Here is a 23,217-nt window from a genome sequence, read left to right as displayed (position 1 = left end):
TGTGTGTGTGTGTGTGTGTGTGTGTGTGTGTGTGTGTGTGTGTGTGTGTGTGAGTGTGTGAGAGGCCTCGGCTGACCCACAGTGAAATGTTGTGAAGTTTAGATTGTGGCTCTGCACGTGCTGCCCCCCCCCCCCCCCCCCCCCCCTTCCCCATTGTGCGAACACCCTGCGGCTGACGGTTGTAAAAATAGCACGTAAATATGGCGAGTAATCACAGGGAACCTAATGCATGTTGAAAAGTGAACGCTCATCAAATCAGACGTGACATTTTAAGGTTACTGAACGTGCTGTGGGCACGACTCAGTTCCTCTTAAACACGTACAGTAGGAAATCAGGACCAGGCTAAATCAAAGGAACATTAAAGTGCTTCCACAAGGCAATCCTTTCAGTTGTTTTGCTTGCTGTTTGAAATGATACGACTGAAAGATTGTTCTGGAGAGAATGTAATGTCTGTAGTAGCTGTGGTCCTTTCTGCCACTTTGTTAGGTAGTGACTTTAAACTACAGTTTCGTTTTTTGTTTTATTTTGTAGTTTTTCCTCATGTCGTGTTCAAAATGAATGTCTTGTCTTAAGAGTTCTTCTGAAGGCATCATAGCGAGTGAGCACTGTTATTAAGAGGATTTCTAGGGCTTTAAGAGTGTGGCTAGGTCTTTTAGGGCGCTGTGAAACCCTGCCATGAAGGTCAACCCAAGTCAGTGTGCTAATCCAGTCATGGGCTCATGGCACATCTCGGTCACTTTGGATCATTCTACTCTAAATACTGGTTAAAGCTGGTTACAGACAAACACCTTTTGCCACATCAAGGGCCAGGAAAGTACAGGAGAAATCCACAATTTGCTTTTGTTCTTTGTGTTGTTGTGGGGAAAATATAGTAAAAGGGTAATCACTTACTCATCAACTCCCTCGTGCCAGCAAAACACTTGAACCTGAGAGGGTATTGATTTTTTTTCCCAGCTGATGTATACAGTGACGAGTCCATTTTCAAACTTTTGAACAACAAGTATACTGAAGTAAAGCATTCTGCTAATATCAACATCACTCAGCATTGGAACTCTCAGTATAGCCCTCGCTAAACACGTTAAAGGTTATCTGGTTCCCAGCATGTAGTTTTGAGGAAGTCCAAATTTAGTCTCTGTTGTTGTTATTGACTAGGCCTAAAACTCCATTTGTAAGAGTGATATAATCTACAACTCGCCTAAAGTAATTGCTGGTGGTTGCCATGTAAACCCCAATGCTTTTTCTTTTTTTCAAAGGGGTGGTTTATGAAAAATTATGCAACATTATATTTTATAACCAGTGTAAGCTCTTACAAAACCCTTATGGAGTAGCCCCAGTTGCTAGCGAGTGATGGTGTAGCTCAACCTGCTTCTTATGTTTCTCAGTGTCTTACCTAACATGGGTTTCAGCGCTCATCACAGGCTATGCTACATGGGTGTCTGTGTGAGTGTGTTTGTCTGTCAATGTGTTTATCTGTAGGTGATACAATTCCAAACCCACACACACACACACACACGTAAATTGGACAGGATCCCAAGAGTTACTCTTGGCAGACCTTTTAATCCCAGGTCACTTGACTCCGATGTCAAGTCCAAGGACGCCAGGGTGCAGTGGGTTAGCATGACTCGTTTGGGTGAGGGGGCCAGGGGGCAATGGGAGTCTGGAAAATACCTTCCATGAGCAGTCAGAGAGGGGAACCCCACCAGCCTCCCTTAAAAAAGAAAACAGGAAAAAAATAAACGACAAGGATATCAACTGATATGGAGATGGAGATGGGTGACAGGGGCGGGCTGAAACAGTTCACACGGTCCCCCAGCTCCAAAGATAGACGCTTAATCTGTTAAGGGCTCAAAATAGCACATCAGTTCTAGGGGATTAGGACAGTGGGAGGAGGCGTTGGGGAGGCAGCGACAGCGTTTAATTGGCGTTTGCACGCTTCCGGACAAAGACCAGTAAAGACTTTTGGCCATAATCGGGGCCATTTGGCACAGTCTTCAGGCCAGTCAGCCAGCCGGCTGCTATGTTTACACCACGGCATCTGAGAGGAACCCTTATTCCCAGAAAGAGTTTTCCAAACAAACTTGTCCACACATAAATACACACACATCCACGCACGCACACACACACACACTCAATCACAAACAAACGTACACAAACAGCACAGAAAGGACACCTCACAGGAAGTGTATCACACAAATACACACACAACAACACACACACACACGCTCACACACACACACACACAGAAAGCCTCACATGGAGCCTGACAGTCGTGCTGCTGGTGGTGTTACCGATTGGTCAGGCAGGTGGAAACTATATAAACAGGAGAGGGACGCACGTCTCGGCATCTTCAGGGAAAGTTTTAGATACCGTGTAAATCCTGCAAGATCCTTGCGGCTCCTCAAGAAAACACCCAGCCAATCTCTTCTCCTAATATGGCAAAGACCACTAGCAACTCAGAGTGATTACTCATAGGTTTGCCCATGGTATGGCTCTCACCATAGAGCACATGCAGCTCTACTTTGTCACATGCCCGGCCCAGACGTGGCGGGGACCCAGCCCAGACTCTGATATGGGCGTCCATCATTCTGAGGCATCCAGTGCCCCTGCGCTTAAGCCCTGTGCTCTGCTAATCTGTGGGTCTGGGTTAAGTGGGGGAAAGTTGAGCTTCACTTCTGTTACGAGACCCATATTAAACCCATGTCTGTCGAGACGTGTGGCTGTTTTTCTTTTCGAGTCAGCGCTCCTTGCTGCTCCTATGCTGATGCTGAAGTTTGCTTCTGGTGGAAAAGAAAGAAGTTCAGAAATTCAAAAAGTTTCCCTCAGTCTCATTCTCTGCTTGGGTGACCCTTCAGTATTCTGTGGAAAGAGTTATTTTTGCTCGTTCCTCCTAGCAAACTTGTGGCGTGTGTGTGTGTGTGTGTGCGTGTGTGTGTGCGTGTGTGTGTGCGTGTGCGTGTGCGTGTGCGTGTGTGTGTGTGTTTTTATGTATGCATGAGTGTGTGTGTGTTGCCCACTTAAGATACTTCGAGTGACGGCTGGGTTTTGCCCTGTGCACCACCAGATGCGTGACACACAGACTGAAATATCAGCAGCCAATGTGAGTCATTCTCACATTCATACAGACCACAGCTGCTTTTGAAGAACACTCAGCAGCCAACCAGCCAGTGTTTGACTTTAAGCTTTCTCTTTCTCTCCCTCGCCCCCCCGACCCCATTACCCAAGTTGTCAGTCGGATTCACTGAAGCTCCCTGTGCGTGGGCAGCGATTCGATAGGCCCGTTATCCTTCACAGACAGCAGGCAGACACTCTCTCCCTCCCTCCATCTATCTACTTCTGTCTGTCTTTCTCTAACTTTCTCTCGCGGCGCTAGAGTTTGTTTTTGCCCTTTTCCGCTCTGAAGGCCCTGTGTCAATACAGCGTTCTGCTGAGGACTGTCTCCACACTCACCCCTGGCAGCTCAGAGAGAGAGGCTGGAGACTGTGTGATCTGGCTGAGGCTCTCACCACTGAGCTTACACTCTCAGGGCCTGATTTACTAACATTTCGGCCGCAGCTTAATCTGCGCCTTTGCCAAAGCGCAAATTACCGCATGGTGTTTTTCCGCATTTTCCGTGGTATTTATCAACCAGATCCGCTTTGGGCAAATCAGCGCCTTACTTCACCCTTTAGTGTTAATTAGCGCGCCACTTCTGGACACCAAACGTTCACTCAATCACTGCCCTTGATTCAATGTGCGCGCGGTTATATTGTTGTTCTGCTGCCGATGCTGGGTTGGGTATAGGTGTCATTATCCATGGCTGTTGGGGATACCCGCCATCACCTACAGCGAGATGTTTAAAAGAACACGATTATAAAGATTATGCTATTGGGTGGCATTAATACATAAACTGTCTAATATAACAATATAGATGTGTACATGGCGAGATTAATAATTTCTACAAGGGACATGGGTTCACTACAATTTATCCCCACTGAAACAAATACATTTATCAAGTAGCCAGGCCTCTCCAAAATCCCCGTTGCTCAAACTTGAATAGATGGCACTATTTCAGAAGATAAAACTGTCATGGACAGATCCAGGGTATTTGGCTACCACGTTAGTAATGGTCATGTTGGAATCACATATGACCTGGACATTCATTGAATATGTGTGCTTTCTGTTTCGGTAAATGTGTTCGTGGATTGAAGGTGGGGCGGTTTGGATGTGGGTGCAATCAATGGCTCGAATTACGTTCGGAAAGTTTGCAATTTGAAAAAAATCCTGTTTGATTTCTCTAATTTCAGCTATCGTAGTGGGGAAATGTATATATTGACCAGTGCGCCGTAGCAATGCGTCGAGTACCCGGGTGAATATTTGGCTGGGTGAAGGCTGAGATATACCAACTGCTGATGCTATAACTGTTTGATATGATCCGGAGGCCAATATTTGCAATGTTGCCAGGAGTTTAAGAACTGATGGAAATGGAATGTGATCGCCGGGTGGAGGGTTCGATGTCGTCTCTGATCAGGTTCAGTAATTGTAGTATTGCGTGGCTGGTTAACCTGTACCGTCTAATGATTTCTGGTTCGCTTAACTGGAAAAGTGTTATTCGTGTTGAAAAAATTCTTTCTGCACGTTGTCTTGTCTGTGTCTTCGCCTTGTTCTAATAACTGCTGCCATATCGAAGTTTTCAGACTCAATCAAAATAGTGCTTCCTGGTTAAGACGTGCTTTTATGAGGTGGAGAATTATCCTGCAAATTAGAGACGCACACTCGCCAGGCAGTTTTAGTAAATACCACGAAATACATAATTAGGCGCACTTAACGCCTCTCTTTGCGGCACACACCCACGTTTCCTTATACCCTCCCACCTCTTTGCGGCTCACACCCACACAGCGGTAATATGCGCTTTTACTCAAATGCGCCTCCTTTGTAAATACCGTTTTATGTTTACACCCGCTATTTTACGCCTGAAATGGGCGCAATCCTGTTAGTAAATCAGGCCCTCAGTACACACACTCACACACTCACACACATGTACACTGTAGCACACACTACACAAACTTATAGTTCAGCACTCTGACAAGCCCACCCACCACAACCACCCCCAACCCCCTCAGATCTACTGTACCTGTCTGAGAGAAATGTGCCTGTTTTACTTAAGGATCTTAATACCACAAAAAAATATAAATACTGGCATATAGCTGGGATATCTGCTTGTTTTGGTGCAGGGGAAGTGACTTTCAAACATTGTGCTTTGCCACTTGATCTGCCAGTTTAGTGAAGCTGGCACATTCGTTCCTATTAGCCTTAATGGCTCAGGATAGCTCTGGCTATTGGCTCAGGGGTCTTTTAAAATGAGAGTCTACTCTCTACACACTGATTGGAATGCCTGCTATTTAAATCTCAGTGCAGTCACCTATGGTAATGGCAGGCCTTGTGCTGGTGAAGGTTAAAGTTTGTGTCTTGAAGCAATAAGACCTTCCCAGCTGTCCCAGAAGGCTCAGGTAGAGGAGAAGAGAGCATCCCTATACATTCAGCACTCTCTCTCTCTGTCCTGGCATAGTGGCCCATATACTGCACCTGTCGTCTCATGGTGGACTAACGACTTTTCCCCTTCCACAGGCAGAAAATAGTACCAGGCAGAGTGTGAACAAAAGTCCACATTTGTCAGCACTCCTCTCCACCTGTTGCTGCCAGGAATGATGGGGTGTGTGTGTCTCTGTGTGCAAGTGTATGTGTGTGTGTCTGCTATGGCAGCGGTAACGGTAACGGCACCATGTCCCATGGGCAGCCTGGAGGCTTGCAGACACACTGGCCCACTTCCCCACTGTCCGCCTAAGAACCACACAGCTGCCACTACTATTGCTGCTGCTGCTGAGGCTACTGAACCACACAGCTGCCACTACTGCTGCTGCTGCCACTACTGATACTGATGCTGATGCTGCTGCCACTACTACTGATATTGATGCTGCTGATATTGATGCTGCTGCCACTACTATTGATGCTGATGCTGCTGCCACTACTACTGATACTGATGCTGCAACTACTACTGATGCTGATGCTGCTGCCACTACTACTGATACCGATGCTGCCACTACTACTGATACCGATGTTGCCACTACTACTGATGCTGATGCTGCTGCCACTACTACTGATACCGATGCTGCCACTACTACTGATGCTGATGCTGCTGCCACTACTACTGATGCTGCTGCTGCCACTACTACTGATATTGATGCTGCTGCCACTACTACTGATGCTGATGCTGCTGCCACTACTACTGGAACTGATGCTGCCACTACTACTGATGCTGCTGCTGTCACTACTACCAATTATAGTATCCTCACTTTCACATGGGCAGGCTCCCCATCCTTTAGGGATGCAAAGAAACGTTTTGAACAGTGAAAGTGTTATTTAAGGCAATCAGGTTATTATTGGTTATCTGACCGTTTACCATTGTAAAACATGTATCTCTTAACTTAATTATTAACCAACAGCACTCAAGATGCTATTATTGTTCTCATTGTTGTCGTTGTAGTTTTCGTCATGGTTATTGTTTTGGGGTTTTGTCTTTGTTTTCTTTTGGGGTAACCCACTTCTGTAGATCTAATGCATGATTTGCATTCAGCCATACAAGCCCTGTGTTGTATTGGTACAGGCAGCAAAAGGCTTCAGACTGAGGCCTCTGCAGATCCTGGGTCTGCAGTGTTGTGCAGTAAGTCGTGTCTGTGGCGCGTGGGAGGCTGTGGAAGACCCCAGTGGGCTGTTGGTAACTGGTGCATGGTGCTGCTATGCTGAGCTCCAGTCAAGTCGGCTTCGCTCAGCTCAGGGAGGGTAGAGGGGAGGAAAGAGTAGGGTGCATGGGGGTTTGGTTCTCACGTGTGCTCTGAAGTCTCTGCTGGGAGGAGGAGGAGGGGTGGGAAGAGTGGGAGGAAGAGGATGTGAGTGAGATGCTGCTAGGGGATGAGAGGAGAAGGGGAGATAAATATGCATGCTGGTGTTCGTGAGGGTAAGACACACACACACACACACACACACACACACACACACACACACACAGTTTTATACAGTAATACGACACACGCACAGGTATACATATGTATCATAAGTCTGTCTTTATTCTATCAGGACAGCACACATACTCTCAGAAATACATATACATATTCCTGTTGTTAAGCAGTGGCATATACTGTATAATGCCATAAAACGAATATGTACGTACACACACACACACACACACACACACACACACACACACACACACACACACGTACACACACACGCACACACACATGACTGTGCAGTGATTTGGTTCAGCCGGGTGGTCTCACACAAACCCACCCACACACAGACACGTGCTCCAGCACTGCTGTGTACCGATGTATTATATACAGTTACTCACACACACAGTGCTGATGTGGAGCAGTGGGGGGGGGGGGGGGGGGGGGGGTCTGACTCTAGTCTATAGGTTTGGAGAGAAGCTTGTTAATTAGAACAAACGATTCTGTCAGAACCCCATGGAGCTGTTTGGGATAAAAGAAAGAAAGAGAGAGGGGGGGCAGATATAAAGAAAGGAAGGCAAATAAGAGTGTGTTATTTTTTAAGCTAAAAAGGGGGGAAATGTGTTGGAAAATCTGCTGTGTGTGTATATGAGTCCTCTGGGGGAGGATGCGGTAGCTAGATTTAGACACGCACCAATAATCAGCTCCACAGTCAGGCTTTGAACACAAAAGAGCTGAAGCCTAAATAAGAGTGCAAGGCACCTCCCCACACACATACACACACACAGAGGTGCAGGCCCACAGGGCACACTGCACAGTCCAGAAAGTAACACGCGTGAACCAGACAAATACTGTAACTGAACTGAAAGAGGCCTCAGTTTCCTGCTGCATAGCTCTTCAAATAGCCCACAGAATTTCACTGATATTTCACCACTCTCTCCCTCTCTCTCATTCTGTCTCTCTTCCTTTTCCCCTCTCACTCTCTCTTTCTCTTTAGTCTGTGGGAGGAGTTTAAAAAAAACCTGCAAACAACAATCAGCAAACACACAGACATACAGTATATGGGCCATTCTACCGAATTGGTGCAAAGTCAGGTCGGAAATATTTGGATTTTTTTTATGTTTTATTCCCAAAACTTTGTCCGTATGTATATTGTACCATATCTAAAGTACACTTATCTAGTAAAAGAACAGTCAATTTTTATATTGTATTTTCAGAATGTGTTGGAATGTTTTTCCTCTTCCAAAAATTGTCACTACCGAAACATCACATTTACTATAGTAAAAAAGTATTATTATTGACCTGTTCAGATTGTGTTTCCTTCCCTTCTCTGAAGAGTATTTTTACAAATATTTCTTGAAGGTTTTCACAATGAAATCCATAAAAATGAATTTTTTACCAAATTTTCAAGTTCAATTTATACAATTCATCAAAATCTAAGTGCAATATTTCTTTGTAAAATGCTAAATACTGATCATATTGATTCCAGAGTTGTTCATTGATGAAATTGAACATACATTAATCCAATCAGTATCATAACATTTTAGTTGATTACTCAATATACTTAATTTTTTACAAAACATCCTGTGTTTCGGTAGTGCTGCACTGTTTCGGTAGTGACATCCAGTGTTTCGGTAGTGACTGCACTGTTGGATGGATGTTCATTTCTCTCCCAAAATCTTCCAAAAGGTGCTCTGGGCCGCCCTTTAGTCCACACAACACATTTATTTAAAAATTATGGGATTGAACTACTTACCAATTCATTTTGTCACTACTGAAATCATCAGGTCACTACCATATGTTTCGGTAGTGACTGTTTCGGTAGTGACAATTCTAGCTAACTTTAAGCATAAATAAAGAATTCTAACAAGCACACGGCATGCAAACACATCTTTGAAGAGGTGAACACACATACAAACATAAGATTTTCCATGAAACCCCAAAAGGTTTACTTAATTGAAGAAAACATGCGTTTCGGTAGTGACAATTCTTAAGGTTACACGTCGATTTTCAGACTTTGGAACACATTTATATAAAAACTATGGGATTTAGCTACTTACCATTCAACCATGAGGGTCAGAGATGCAGTGTCACTGCATGGTCAAAAATGCAGAGTCGTGGCTAAAACACAGGCTCAGCCAATGGACTAAAACTCTTGTGTTTCGGTAGTGACATGAAAACTAGGGACATGATTTTTTGAGTATAGAAAATTGATTTAAAAATTAAACCCACAATAAATCTAAATATTCCAAGTTCTGTTTCAACCCAATCATAAAGATCTTTGAAATTTAATCATTGAAAAAAATCTAAAAAAATTGAAAAGTGTTATTTAAAGGCATTGAAATTTAGATGTCAGGGTTGGGGACAGCTACTTCCCAATAGAAAGTACCCTATAAATGATGATTTTGTATATATTTAGCTTATCACTATCTCATGTAATGCATTGGGTTTATATAGACCATAACATTTTCTAATTAAATATCTATGCCTAAATACCTAATTGTTTTGTAAATAGTTTTTATTGTTGAGGGACTGCATATTACACGAATTCGGTAGAATGGCCCATATATGAGTGTGTGTGTGTGTGTATACATATATACACGCATGGGCACATTGTTTTGACAGGCAGTGGAACTTTTCCTTTAGCCTAACCACCCCCCACCCACCCCCCAAACACCACCCCCATCCCCCTTATAACACAGGGTTTACATCTTCAGATGCACTGCGAATATTCAGCCTTTAATAAACAAGACTTTGTTTTATCATTTGGGTAGGTTTGACCCAGATTGATCTTAGTTTTCTCTAGCACACAAATTCCCTAAAACTTTGGTCACCATGGCAACTCCCAATCTGAGACGGTGCGAACTTGCCTGTCGAGTCATTGGAGAAGCTGTTTTTATTTCTCTCCCTCCTTCTCTTCTACTGTCTCTCCTTCTTCTTCTTTTTCCTACTTGTGCAGCATCAGTGCTCTAGTTTTTTTTCTTCTCAGGTCCATCCCCTCATTTCTGAAAAGCCTCCTCCACACAAAATGACTGGCTGTGTGTGAGAAACATCTATATGTGTTTGGGCTTGGCGCTATCCTTCGATGTTTGGTGTGATGCTGGTGCTGATGACAGGGAACCAGCAGTCAGTCTCACTGTGGTCTCCTCCTCTTGTCCATTCAAGCCCGACCAGGCATGGCCGTGTTCACATATGCACCTGGCTTACTAGAACACACAGTCATTATTACTAATAAAGATGATATAATATGCAGATGGGTGGTTTTTAGATTTTTAGATAGAAACAAAAAAGTGAACACAAATTCCCATTATACATAGATGTGCATTCACACGTGCACACATACAATCTGTTCTTTATCCACATGCCAGTTTCGCCAGGTCTTTAGATCCCACCTACCCACACAATCACACCTTCAACCTTCTTCAAGTTCTGAGGGGTGCGACATATGAGAATGAGAAAGTTTGTGTGTGTGTGTGTGTGTGTGTGTATGAGAGAGTGTGTGTAACTTTGATGTATAATTCACATTTTGTGCGGACGCTGGTGCCAACGCATCGCTGCAGCATTCTGCGGCCCCACCACCACCACCACCACCACCACACACACCCTCCTCTATAATCGGCTGAGATGCTTCAAAGAGCCCTCTGTCCACTCATCCAGACTCTCACTCCCAACCCTCCACTCCTCTCGTCTCTGGCCCTTTGTGGACCCTGAGCTGCTGGGCCTTATCTGCACCAGAGGGAGGCCCCTCTCTCCCTAAAACCCAATGCACTCTGCTATGGCTTTCAGTGTGTGCTTAGCAGCCTACCGGCAGCTGGGAAAATGTATCTGGGGCAGATGCATAGACGTGTCTGATAGGTGAAAATTCACCCTAGTTAGTTCAGGACTCCAGAGCTGCGTATAAGTACATTTATTAGACAAACAACAACAACAATTGCAATCGGGCTCCCCTCCCAGCACAAGGCTGAAAGTGAAGCAATGATTTCTCACGTCCGAGGCTCCCTGTCTTGCAAGGATGGCAGTTTTGCACAAGGTTGAATGAAGCACAGTTCGACCCTTCTTATTTCCTTTGGCCTTAACATGCTCTTGTACATGCAGAAAAAGTGGTACCTAATATTCAGAGTTACTCACACACACAGAAAAGCCATTTCTGCTTTAATAAAGCACATGATTTATATAAGGTAATTGATAATACAAGGCACTTGATTATTATATTCCTAAATCAGTGTTTGGAAATAATCAGTGCCCTTTTTAGTTTTTTATTCTCTGTCTGGTTTGGTTTGCTTTGTTTTGTTTTGTCTCGTCTTGTTTTGTCTGTGTTGTGGTGAGCCTAGTTTAAAATTTTGTCTAGTTTGGTTTGGTTTGTTTTATTTGTTTGGTTTTTGAGTCCAAAGCTATGCGGGATCCCCCTGGGGGGAATGCACCTTCCTTCAGCTGGCCCTGCTTGAACCCTCCTGCCCCCCTACCCACACTAGGCACGTGCTGTTATCTGGGAGGGTTGTTCTATGTTCCAGTTGCAATCGCTTGCAGTAGCACATCATGAGGCTGCCCTCCTCTGCGCTTTCAAAACAACGCTGTCATGGTTTGCTCATGCTGCATGATACAAACTAGAGGCACGGCACGCAGAATGTGTCATGAATCGCCATGTTTAATTGATGCCATCGAAATGCAATGGCACGAGTGTGCTTAAGTGCAGTACATCTCATTTACAGAAGGAAAGAAAAAAAGAAACGGATAAAAGAGAGACAGAGAGAAAGAGGAAAAGATGGGGGGGGGGGGGGAGGTACCGAAGTGTGACACGGTATCATCTGTGTTTGGTTGGTCTGCGCACCAGTGGCTTGAAGGAAATATCCTGCCATGCTAGCAATGGTAGGTTTAGAGAAGGGAGAAAAAGATACAGGAGGAAGGAGAAGGAGATAAATAAAAAATAACAAAGCAGGCTGCTACTTATGGGCCACAGGGGACAAGAGGGGATCTGCCTCGTTAAAAGAGTCCCCAGTTGGCACAGAGGGTGCACTCTTTTCCTTTCTGTCTTTCTTTCTCTCTCCCTCTCTTTCTCTTTTTTTCTCTCTCTCTCTCTCTTCCTCTCTCTTTAGCGCGCCCCCCCCCCCCCCCCCCCCCCCCCCCCCCTCTCCTTGCCATCACATTTTCACGTTTTCCTGCCTCCACGTGTTGGGCTGCGGGCGATGTGTGAGGTGAAAAAGAAGAGAAAGGCAGCCGATTTCATATTCACGTTTCGCTCTCTCTCTCTCTGAGATCGAGTGCTGATGTGCAGTGGGAAAGAGAGAGAGAGAGAGAGAGGTGGTGGAGGGAGGGAGGGTTGGGTGGGTGGATGGATGGAATGAAAAAAGAGCTGAGCATTGGAGCTAGGGAAGAAGATGAAGGGAGAAAAAGACTGAAAGAGAGAAAGGGAGAGAGAGAGAAAGAGAGTGAAAGAAAAAACTGACCCAAATAAAACATGCTATTGCCTCCAGGGCTCTCGGTGTGTTTTCTGGACCCCTACCACAGACGGAGGGAAGGCGGCCAGTCCTGTTTCACTGCGATAGAGTTGTGTGTGTGTTTGTGTGTGTGTCTGCGTGTGTGTGTCTGCATTTGTGTGTCTGCGTGTGTGTGTATGCGTGCTTGTGTCTGCGTATGTTAGTGAGAGAGCAAGTGAGTGTATTTGTGTGTATACATGCATGCTTGTTTCTGTGTGTGAGCAAGCAAATGTGTGTGTGTGTGTGTATGTGTGTGTATGTGTAGAGGAAGATGGTTGTGACTTACGTACCCAAGCACCCCACCTCACCCTCACACTGTGACCCACTAAAGTCTGAGTGACTGACTTGAGTTTGTCAGCAGCTTTGAAGCACACTGCAGCTTGACGCTGAGCAAGGGGAAAACAGCACTGCAACAGCAACAGCAGAGATGGATGGACATGCACAGGCAAGAGAGTTTAACAGAGCAGGAGTTTGCGTTCTGCTGTAGTTTTTATTGGATTATCATCCCAATGGTGGCGTCAGGAGAGATGGAACACTATTCCGCACCCTCATGTAACCTCGTCCTCTCCAAGTGAACCATATGTCCAGGCAATGAATGCCCCAAAGGGCCCCCGTCAGCCAATCAGGTGGGGGTTTGGTGTCATGTGATGGACCTCTCGCTCGGCTGGCTTTCAGGGGGTAAAAAGACACGGACTTCACAAAGATGGAGGAAGTTTTAGTGCCATATTGTGGTTTACAAATGTACATTCTCGTGCCATGGTTTCCCTTGGCTTTGATATGACATGCCACTCTCTGCAAGTCCTTTTTAGTGGAGGAGTTATAAGCAGCGGTTAATGCCTCTGTGACAGTTATCATGATGAGGCACAGTCATTTTTTGAGCTCAGTAAAAAAAAATCTAAATGGCTGGTGAAAATACCGCTATTTGCTATAAATCAGCTGAGGTACAATCTCGGTGTTAGGTCAAGAGGGGGTAATTGTTGTAATGGAGTGATTTTTTTGTATTTCTATCTCTTTCCCTCTAGCCCCCTTTTGCTCTTCCACCATCCCTGTCTCTTTGTCTCTCACTCTCGTGTTCTTCATGAAGTGAACGGTTCAGGGCCAGTGGGATTACCTCATGCTCTGCAGTTGTGTGCAATGCAGACCGTCGAACGGAGCCGGGGATGACTGGCTTTTTCTGCCTCATCTCTCCCTGCATCAGCCAGCCATGCATAAACAAACACAGAGAGGCTACAAGCAACACGATTGTTTACGTCTCCCATTGTAGCAAACCCACAGCTGTCTCAGCTGGGCTGCTTGTTTCCGAGAAACTGTGCCTTTTGAAGTGGTTTATCTTTTTTCGCCCAGAAAAAAAAGATGAAAAGAGCTAAACGTTGGTTGGCATTATGAGTTTTAACCCTGATCTGACATTGTATTTCAATACCCGTGCTCTGTAACCCTTTTCACTTGAGAAGTTCCTCGGGGAGATGCGTTGAGTAGCTGCATGATCATTAGCGTGCCTCACCAACCATGACATTTTGAAGAGAACTGTAAGTGCTGTAAGTCAACTTTTGACCTTGGCCATGGAAACTTTCGCCCAGCCCTATGGCCTACTTCTCTCTCTCTCTCTTTCTCTCTCTCTCTCTCTCTCTCTATCCCTCTCTCTGTCTCTCTCCCTCTCCGTACACCAGCTAGCGAGGTAACATTTTAAACGTTATGCGCTCCTAACCACGCTGCCATTTGGCATCCAGGGATCCTTTGACCACACCTCGAAGCCTAATCTGCTCGGCAGTGAGTTGATTTCCTCAAAGCTATCTAATTAGTCAAGAAGAGCAATTACCTCACAGTGAGGCCAATTATATCTGCATGCAGGCAGACACAAGGCCACAGGAAACCGTATCTGGCCAAAAGCGAGCGGGCGAGAGACCCAGTCACTGGGCTTTAACACAAGAAAGGGCCTATAGGATTGCATCCTGTGTACCACAGCTGGGACTGTGTTGTGACATTCCAAGGCATGTTGTTTGTAGTTCTGGTTTTAGGAGATGCAGAGACAATATAAAATATTAGCCCACCCATACAGTCCCTGGATTTAAGTTTGTTTAAAGTGGTTTAGTGCAGCATATTAAGAGCAGGTCAGGAATACATACGCACACAGACACACGCACACACCAATGCCATGAGCATATACTATATGCAAACCGTTTAAAAAGTGCTATAAAAATAAATGAACATTATTATTATTGTTGTTCGGCAGTCTCTCTAAGTCTCTGCCTGACTCACTGGTGGTGTTGCATTACAGGCGAGAATCTCAACACTTTGAGCACAGTACAAACTTTGAGGATATTTCACTATTTGTTCCAAACACTCCATCACCTCTCAGTGATTATCTACACCAGGAAGTGCCAATGTGAAGAGAAGCTGTGGAGATGTAACCCCCCCCCCCCCCCCCCCTTCCTTTCCTTTCCACTACTCAACTTCCACTCTCTCTTTATCTTTTTCTCGCTCACTCTCTGATTCTGTTGTCACCATGTGGTGTGAATAGTTTATGTCTTTCCTGCTTACTTGGTGTACAAGTGTGTGTGTGTGTGTGTGTGTGTGTGTGTGTGTGTGTGTGTGTGTGTGTGTGTGTGTGTCTGTATGTGTGTGTGTGGGGAGATGAATCATGCGAGATGGCTGCACGTGACTCATGCTAGCACCTGTCCTTTGCTCTGCAAAGACCTGGCGTGGTGAGGCATTACATTACACCATGCTATCACTTTCCCTCTCCTACTGTCTCGCTCATTTTCTCTCTCTCTCCCTCCCTCTGTCTGACTGCCACTTTCTGTCTCTCTCTCTCTCTTCATGCGGTTCTTGCTGGAGCATCTCGGTAGGCATGTGGGCCTGATCAGTGCAAGGGCACTCTGCTCTGTTGCAGCATGCTGCAGAAAGCCCCCAACAGCCTATGAGCCTCTCATGTACAGGCCATGTTAACCTGAAGCGAAAACCACCTCAGGGAGGTTTGGCCTCATTCAGCCTCTTGTCTGGGTTTGGATCATGAGTAATGATTTTTGGGCAGTTTCCAGCGCTAGGTTTTAAATGTTTTGTTGATCGCATGACAATGTAAATGATTCTGGGTAATTGTTACTATTTTCTATGTTCCTTGGTTATATGGCATGCTTTACTCTCCACTCTACCTAGTGGCCATTGCAGTGATGACGTATTGACGGAAGTCCATGTTTTCTTCTCTCTGTTTCTCCTACGCAGGTCAGTCGTGTTCTGAAACCAGGTGGACGCTTTGTGTCTGTGACTTTCGCCCAGCCTCACTTCCGGAAGCGTCTGTACGCCTGTGCAGAGTACGGCTGGTCCATCCGACATCAGAACTACGGGCACGGCATCCACTATTTCCTGTACGTGCTCACCAAAGGGGAGGAGCTTAGCCAAGAGGACGCTGCCTTGGAACAGAGGGTGCGACTTGAGGCAGAGGCCCCGCCCACTGCAGCTGTCGTCTTTCAGGAAGCTGAATCTGAGGACTTCCTTACCAACATAAATCTGTAGAGTGAGTCAGTGGGACATTCATGACATTCAGGCCTTTGCACAGATCTTAAAGGAGGTGAAAATCACAAGCAGTACACTCGTGGTAGTATTACTTGTTCCACTTTAAATTGAAAGCCTGATGTGCCTATAAACGCCTCTGTGTTGTGTGTGAGACCTGGGGTTAAGGTTTGATTAATGGGCTAGTTAGGATTAGCTGACAAATAACAGGTTATTCAGATAATGGTTTACGGTTGCATGATGGGTCATGGCAAAAACACAGGCTTTCAGGATAAAACGTTACCACCTATGTGTAATACTAATTTGTATACCTCTTGTGTATCAATGTAAGATTTTCATGAACCTGAGAAATCTTGAACTGATATTTTTATATGGCATCTTTGCCGATAAAACATTTTGTACGTAAGGAATGTACCTCGGAGTGATTATTGCTGTTTACTTTGTTCTTGTATACATTCCTCTCATCTGAATTCACCATCACTGTCTCTGTGTTTTCTCTCCAAAAATGAAACATTTCTAAATTCAACACAACTTCTGACTATCAAAGCATCTCTCTCCCTCCCTCTCTCGCCCCCCTCCTCTCTTTCTGCGGGTCTGCCTGACGACTCACTGTACTGTCAGTCTGGGCGCTGTGTTCGCCTGCTTTCCTGTGTTGACGCTGTCATGAGGCAGAGGTTGGTTCTGGGTGGCAGCGGGCTGTCGACTCTGAGAGAGGCCTGTCACACATCACAGGATCTGAGGAGACAGAGAAGAAAAGAAGAAAAGGCAAAAGGGAACATAGGGAGAGGGAGACTTCTGAATTTGTTGAAGAAACATTGCATAGAGACTTTTTGCAGCTGCTGCTTAAATATAGACCAGTCACACAGAGTGCCTAACTGCCCATTAATAAGGCAGAAATCATTTATTTTTAATTCTCCTCTGAAATGTAATTACAGTCTATTTTTAAAGACCTGTGAAAGAGGTGGCTGATTTCTGAGCCTGGCTTCTCTCTGCTGATAATCTGGATGATTGCAGTTCAGTGGCTGTTTTGCCATATATACATTCTGGCTAAGTGTTATACTCATAGCTTGGTGAGGTAGCTCCTCTGCTCTCTCCACAGGCAACATTTGGCAAAAGGTCCTATTGGTTTTAGTTTAAATGCTACCCACAAGTGTTGAGAAATATATCGGATTGTAGTGGTGGAGATGGTGGCCTTAAAGCAGCAGTAAAGGGATTTCGGTCTAAACTATTGAGGGAGTTTATAACATAAAGGTATGCAAACGCCTTTCAGATGCCACCAACAGCCCTGTTGTCACTGAAAAGAGCTTGTTAACACCATAACTCGTGTCTTTCGGCATATCCTGAATGGCTAGTGGGAATGACACGTGTTTATCTGTCCTTCATATGACTATATGTTATCAAAATTAATTTGAAAATGATACCAGAACTAGAACTGGTGAGATTAGGTGCAGGTAAATGCAGGGATCCACAGGCAACTCAAGTCAGGAAGTCCTTTTGCTAAGATTAAATGTCACCCGCTATCCGGTGTCAGGCCATTCTTTAAACACCTCATCAATGATCTCGGAAATGCTAAACCGTCTGCTTGTCACCCTTATCGCAGGCTTACGTAATGGAGGCCAATGCTTTGGGCTCACTCTAACTCTGTTTTTTTGTGATGGTGGGATGGTGGTGGTAGGATTGTGTGTGTGTGTGTGTGTGTTTATGGCTTAAGTTTACCCACTCATAAGTTCAGTGCATCATTGCACTGACAAAAGAAAAGGGCCGCCACTACCTTTAATGGCCTTCTATCAAGCATCACAATTGCCTACTGACATGTCTGATCGATCAGTGTTTGTATCCCTTTCCACTTTGTGTGTGTGGCGTCATCTGTGCTTCGTTGTGTTGCATTGTGGTGCTCTCAGGTTTCCGCAGTGACAAATGAGAGTGGCATGCTCTGGCTGTAATAACAAGATTGTGGTAAAGAGCCTGGCACCACACTTGCCTGGCAAGACCCACCGCTTACGCAACCCCAACGCTGCCGCCATGGCCACTGCACCACCAGATCGGAAATTGAAAACGGATGCTTGAACCTTGGACTCCGGCCCAGACTCATCCATTTAGCTGACAAGAGGGCGGATGCTAAACTTCTGAATGGCTTAAGCAAGCACACAGGTGGGATTGTGGGCCCGAGACGGGCTTTCTGTGGCTTGGCCCCGGACTAAGGCAAAGTAATACACAGATCCAGAGCTTAATCTAACACCCAGGACAAATCACACTGCAGTCTTGAAGAACGTGCCAGCCAGGCCTTTGTGAAGTATTAAGTCCCTTTAACTTCTGTCTTTTTCCCCCCAAAACACACAGCCCACCCCCTCCCCTCCCCATCCCCAATTTGATTCAAATTGTTACATAACGGCCGTCGAGGTGATCTGCAGCACTGGGGTGGCAGTCCTGTCATCCATTTTGGGTCAATAACATTTGTTGAAGTGCTCTACATCCAGGCCATCCTGGGAGGGTTTTTTGATGTTGTTGCTGCTATCTGCCCTACATGCTTTCTTGCTCAAGGGCATAAACAAAAACAACTAGCGTACTTAACACTTTTCCTCTTCCTCTCTCACTCTCTTTGTTATCCTTAATGATTTGTCAGAGAGCATTCTGGCACTGGGAAGCTTTAAAGTGACTGGACTAACTAAATACAATTCCAATAACCACACAGTGCATTAACTCTCACATGGATTTACCGACAGAATATACCAAATCTGGGGGTAGACTTCTCTTTTGTAATCTATCGAACTGTTAGTGCTTTAACAACAGGAGTTTTTTTGGATATAATATAATGCTGTCTGTTTAGTACCATCATGCTCCATTACCATCGGTTGCTTATCAAACCCTCAAGTATATTTATTACAAATACCTGAGGTTTCTGTTCCTTTTGTCATTTGCAGGTTTCATTTCACCCATTGAACCATGGAGTCACCATGACATTTTGTTTGTTTGTTTGTTTGTTGGTGTTGTGTTTGCCCATGTGACCCCACTCTGTGAAGTGCATGTTTATTTGTATTCATATGATGATGTACTGTACCCAATACTGACTTTGGCGGGTGTTCCCCCTGGCAGATGGTGTGGTAATCCTCTAGGAGAGGTTATTGGTAATGGCTATTGTTATCACCACCACGCGTGGCCAACTTTAACAGACACACTAAAGACACAACCAGTCTTATTCCCTTGGGGTAGTAGAGAGGACATGTCCATGGTTAGAGTCCCTCCAGGCTTCAGGTTACACTTGTAGTTATGCCCACAGCACATCTCAGGAGATCCAACAGCAAAATGAGAGGAATGTTTTCAGTATTTTCTTCCACTTTCATATCAGGAAATGTTTTGTAAACATATAAAACCTCTTTTCCTAATTTTCAAATAAATATACAGGGCAGAATGTAAGGTGTTTTCTGTTCATGGTAAGGGGGTCTCACACTATGATCAGATCTCTGTACATCACATACATATGTCCATACCTTAACAAACCAACGCCCTTTACTCTGATCAGATAGAACACCTCTTTAATGCCATGCCTAGCCACAGACTCAAACAGTTAAGAATGATAAAGATCAATTAAAGAACTTCTGAACCACAAAGAACAATGTGGGTTCACAACTGTAGGCATCCTGAGTTTGAGTGAGCTATTTGTTTTCTGAGCTATTTGTTTTCTCTAAAGCGTAGTGAGCACTCACATGTTACAGCTGAATGGACATACAGTAACGCCAGAATAGGGAGGCTTCTCTCTTTGTTTGTCTAACAAGAAAGATAAATATAAGGATTACACAATGGTCTTAAAGCATCTTTCTGCCCCCTGGCTCTGTACAAAGTAGGACTGTATGTGCCATCACATTATCACACAAATAAAATATGTCTTGATACAATGGATTCTTCCTGACTTGAGCCTAATTGGTTGTATGTAAGAGTGTATTGACAAATGAGGACAGAATATCCAGTTCTATATGTTCTCTCACCATTTATTAGTTCACCAAGTACAGTGAAAATGGTATCATAATATACAATGAATCATTCTTAGAATGTCATGACATTTTGTTGCTTTTTTGCTTCATAAAATGATGTTCCATTTTTGAAAATTGTAAGGTATCATGCACAACAACCCATAATCAGATTATTTAAAAGAATGGTACAAAATAAAATAAAAAATAAAAAACATAGCTGTAATGTCCAAAACCGGTCAAATAACAACACGTTATTTGAGGATACTCGTAAACAGTGCAATAGACTCTAAAATCGCCATTTCTAACAAATTCATCAACGAAGCTCAAGTCACAGTATACGATTTATCAATAATAGTTAAACATTGATGTGTGCAAAACCCAAAACACATTCAGTAAGTCTTCTGTTAAAAAAAATGTCCCATTCGTGATTTTGAATGGAACCCTAAACCAAAACTTTTCCCCTCATTCTGAATTTCCTCTTAAATACAAACATCTTTTGGTGATGAATTGTAAGACGGTAGACTAGCATATCATTTAAATAACAAATATTCAGATATAAAAATACAAATATGATTTTGTTTAAAAAGAAGCGTGCCAGGGTAAGAAGTGTGGTGGCACCTGCATTGGCACCGGAGAAAGAGTTCATGCAAAGAGATGGAGAAAAAAGTAGGCCTATCTATACGAAAACAATTTTGCCAAAATCAACCGAGTTTATGAGATCGAAAAAATCAAAATAATCATTGGTGTTGTCTTCATATTACTTTTTATGCTCATGAATTTCTCATCCGCTGGCGTCTTGATGTAAAACAGAACTGCGCATTTACACAATGCCTATGACGGGCACCGCCAAAAAGGGGAATATAAGCAAAGAATATATTTCGATATTATTCTGATGCATACGTTTATTTCAAAACGTGCATAACCGAAAAGTGAAAGAAATTAATATAAACACTGCACCATCTTCGGAATTATCTTACATTTATGTGGCCTCTTTGTCAAATTGGTCGGTTAGTAGCTCTAGCAGCAATCGGAATGCATTCTCTAAGTTGGAACCGTCCGTGACAGAACAGCTCCAGTGAATGCATCGCCATGGACTGTGTTGAGAGTGTAAAGCGTGTAGGCTAGGGGGAAATAATGTCTTTGAGCTTAGATACTGTACAAATACAGAAGTAAAGCTTGAAATGAGATTCGGCCTCCAGTTGTAGTTTTTGTTGTTGCTTACTGCGCTTTTTTGGAAGAAAATGGTCGTGACATAATGGCAAGTTCATCCATCGCTATACATCAGCAGAGGTTTTAAGGACGGAGCTGCGCGTATCAGACATCTATCTTTCTGCGCAGCAGTAGTGTTAGTAGGGTTTCGATCGGAGAATTGCCAGCAACCCCAAAATAAATATCTCCATCTCTCCAGCTTCTCCTCTCTTCGTTCGCTAGGTCTCCCATTTGTCTTCTTTGAATTCGCTTCGTGCCGTCCATCCTCGTAACAGTCCTTGAACATGCACAGCCGACAAGTGCTTCAAATCGGTGATAAAAGTAAAATATCTGAAAGGCATCGTTCAAGCTTACACACCGGGTGATGATTTGTCTGTCATTCCCTTCAGAACTTCGTCTATTCGGTCGTCTTCAATGACAACTGCAAGGAGGGGAAAAGAGTACGTGAACATTATGTTTGTGACAGGGAAAACAAGAATACAGAACGCTGTTATCAGCACACAGCTCATTCAAGTTAGGTTCGTGCAAGGCGAAGACCCGACAACTAATTGCGCCACTCTGAAAGACTAGATTCAAAAAGGAACATTTAAACAGTGAGTGAGCGCAGCAAACGTCAGCCTTGCAAGTCAATGTTCTATTTCACCGCGGTGGAAGATGTTGATATTTCACAAGCACATTTCAATAATACATGTAGTAACTTCAAAATATTTGGCATATTGTTAAGTGAGTCGTGTGAACATCAAGGCATTCACTGCTATTACTGTAAACTGATGGTTTACAAGTAGCATAATTAATCGAAATGTTTACAAATAGTGAATCTCTTAAAACAATACGATAAGCTTGTCCGTGTTAGGTTTCTTTAACACACCAATTAAAGTGTTCTTTACCCATTTAAAGTTACATAAAGACAACCCTGCTAGCCTATCTAACATTTAACAACCATCCAAATGGTTCTCACCTCGCTTTGCCCTGCCAATCTGGCCCAGTTTGGGGGGTCTTTTCGCCTGTGACGCCCCGAAGAAAGAGTTGGTGTCTTGCAGCCCGCAGCTGAAAGACATCTGACTGACATCGTTGTCCGTTCCGTAGCCGTTCATTTTCCCCTCGCTGTATGGCAGTACTTCGGACATTATGGCACAAAAAGACTGGTTCGAAGGGCGAAGTTGAAAACTTATACGATGCTTTCGTCGAAGTCGATGAGATCAGCAAGGTGTCTTGCAACTGAATACACCTTTTACCAATTCCGATGGAAATCCCTTGAACAAAACGCGAGAAATCCTTGCACAGCCAGCTTCCGAAAGGTTAAGAACCCAAATGCGAGCGGTATAAACAAGAGGAAACGAAGTGTTGACCGGACTGGAAGAGGAGTGATGTGTCTGCGTTGGTTGTTCACAGAGGTCTGTGGAGAGGGCTGGGAGATCCCAGGATCATAAAGGAAACCCAGGCGGAACAGTGAAGTCATCCATCCGGGTTTGCAGTGTGTGTGTGTGTGGTGGGAGAATCCAGGAGGACCAAGGGTGACATCAACAGGCGAGATAGGAAAGTGCTGAGGAACCAAGGCAAAAAGGTTATAATGTTTCTTTACGTCACTCCAATTTAGTCCACAGCGTCTTGGCGAGGATGAAAATGCTTTAGCGTACAGTTAGTCAACAATGCAGGTTCGTTTATCGCATCCTCCTTGAGTGATTTGCAATTGCTTAGAGGTTTGTAACACCATAGCCTACGCTAAACTATTTTAGTCGCAAAATTCGCCATGGCACTTTTTGGTTCATGAACACCAAAGATTGATTGATTTTGTCTTTTACAAGTAGGAACACGTTTTTCGTCGTATCAAACGACATTGTTAGGAGGGCATATATGGTAAAAATCGTATTTTTGCGGTGATTCAATTGAAACAATTTAAAAGCCTATCACACAACTGGCTGTATCTGATCTGCAATACAAGCAGATATTTTCCACGAGACTGAAACATATAAATCAAAATGGCCTTGTGTCATTGTGACAGCCCATAGGTCACGGGTCATTTAGCTTAATACATTTTTTCTCACATTTGGCGAGCAGGTGGATTTCCTGTAACGT

General features: G+C 44.2%; 2 protein-coding genes across 2 annotated transcripts in view; one reads left to right on the top strand and one right to left on the bottom strand.

Moving 5' to 3' along the window:
* Window positions 1-15,967, top strand: part of ece2a (endothelin converting enzyme 2a) — a gene marked incomplete at its 3' end in the record, with an annotated part of 112,594 nt that extends 96,627 nt beyond the window's left edge. Inside the window, exon 4 of the mRNA XM_080837513.1 lies at window positions 15,677-15,967. Coding sequence (XP_080693639.1) covers window positions 15,677-15,967 — 291 coding nt within the window. The remainder of the gene's footprint in view (window positions 1-15,676) is intronic.
* Window positions 15,968-20,030: 4,063 nt separating this feature from the next.
* On the bottom strand, window positions 20,031-22,522 carry camk2n2a (calcium/calmodulin-dependent protein kinase II inhibitor 2a). The gene is made up of 2 exons (XM_080837506.1): window positions 22,100-22,522; window positions 20,031-21,562 (listed from the first exon to the last, which is right to left on the bottom strand). The coding sequence occupies exons 1-2, from the start codon at window positions 22,266-22,268 to the stop codon at window positions 21,492-21,494; spliced, it is 240 nt and encodes a 79-aa protein (XP_080693632.1). The 5' UTR covers window positions 22,269-22,522; the 3' UTR covers window positions 20,031-21,491.
* Window positions 22,523-23,217: the final 695 nt, after the last annotated feature.

This window comes from Sprattus sprattus (genome assembly GCF_963457725.1).
Source record: "Sprattus sprattus genome assembly, chromosome: 4".
NCBI classification, from domain to species: domain Eukaryota; kingdom Metazoa; phylum Chordata; class Actinopteri; order Clupeiformes; family Clupeidae; genus Sprattus; species Sprattus sprattus.
Note: the sequence above shows the minus strand (reverse complement) of the source record. Positions and strands in the feature narration are given on the sequence as shown.

Bases quoted from the DNA above. Each gene is read 5' to 3' on its own strand.
- camk2n2a (XM_080837506.1), bottom strand. From the start codon at position 22,268: ATGTCCGAAGTACTGCCATACAGCGAGGGGAAAATGAACGGCTACGGA. The intron at 21,563-22,099 runs GTGAGAACCATT...CCCTCCTTGCAG, and splicing joins GATTGGCAGGGCAAAGCGAG to TTGTCATTGAAGACGACCGA.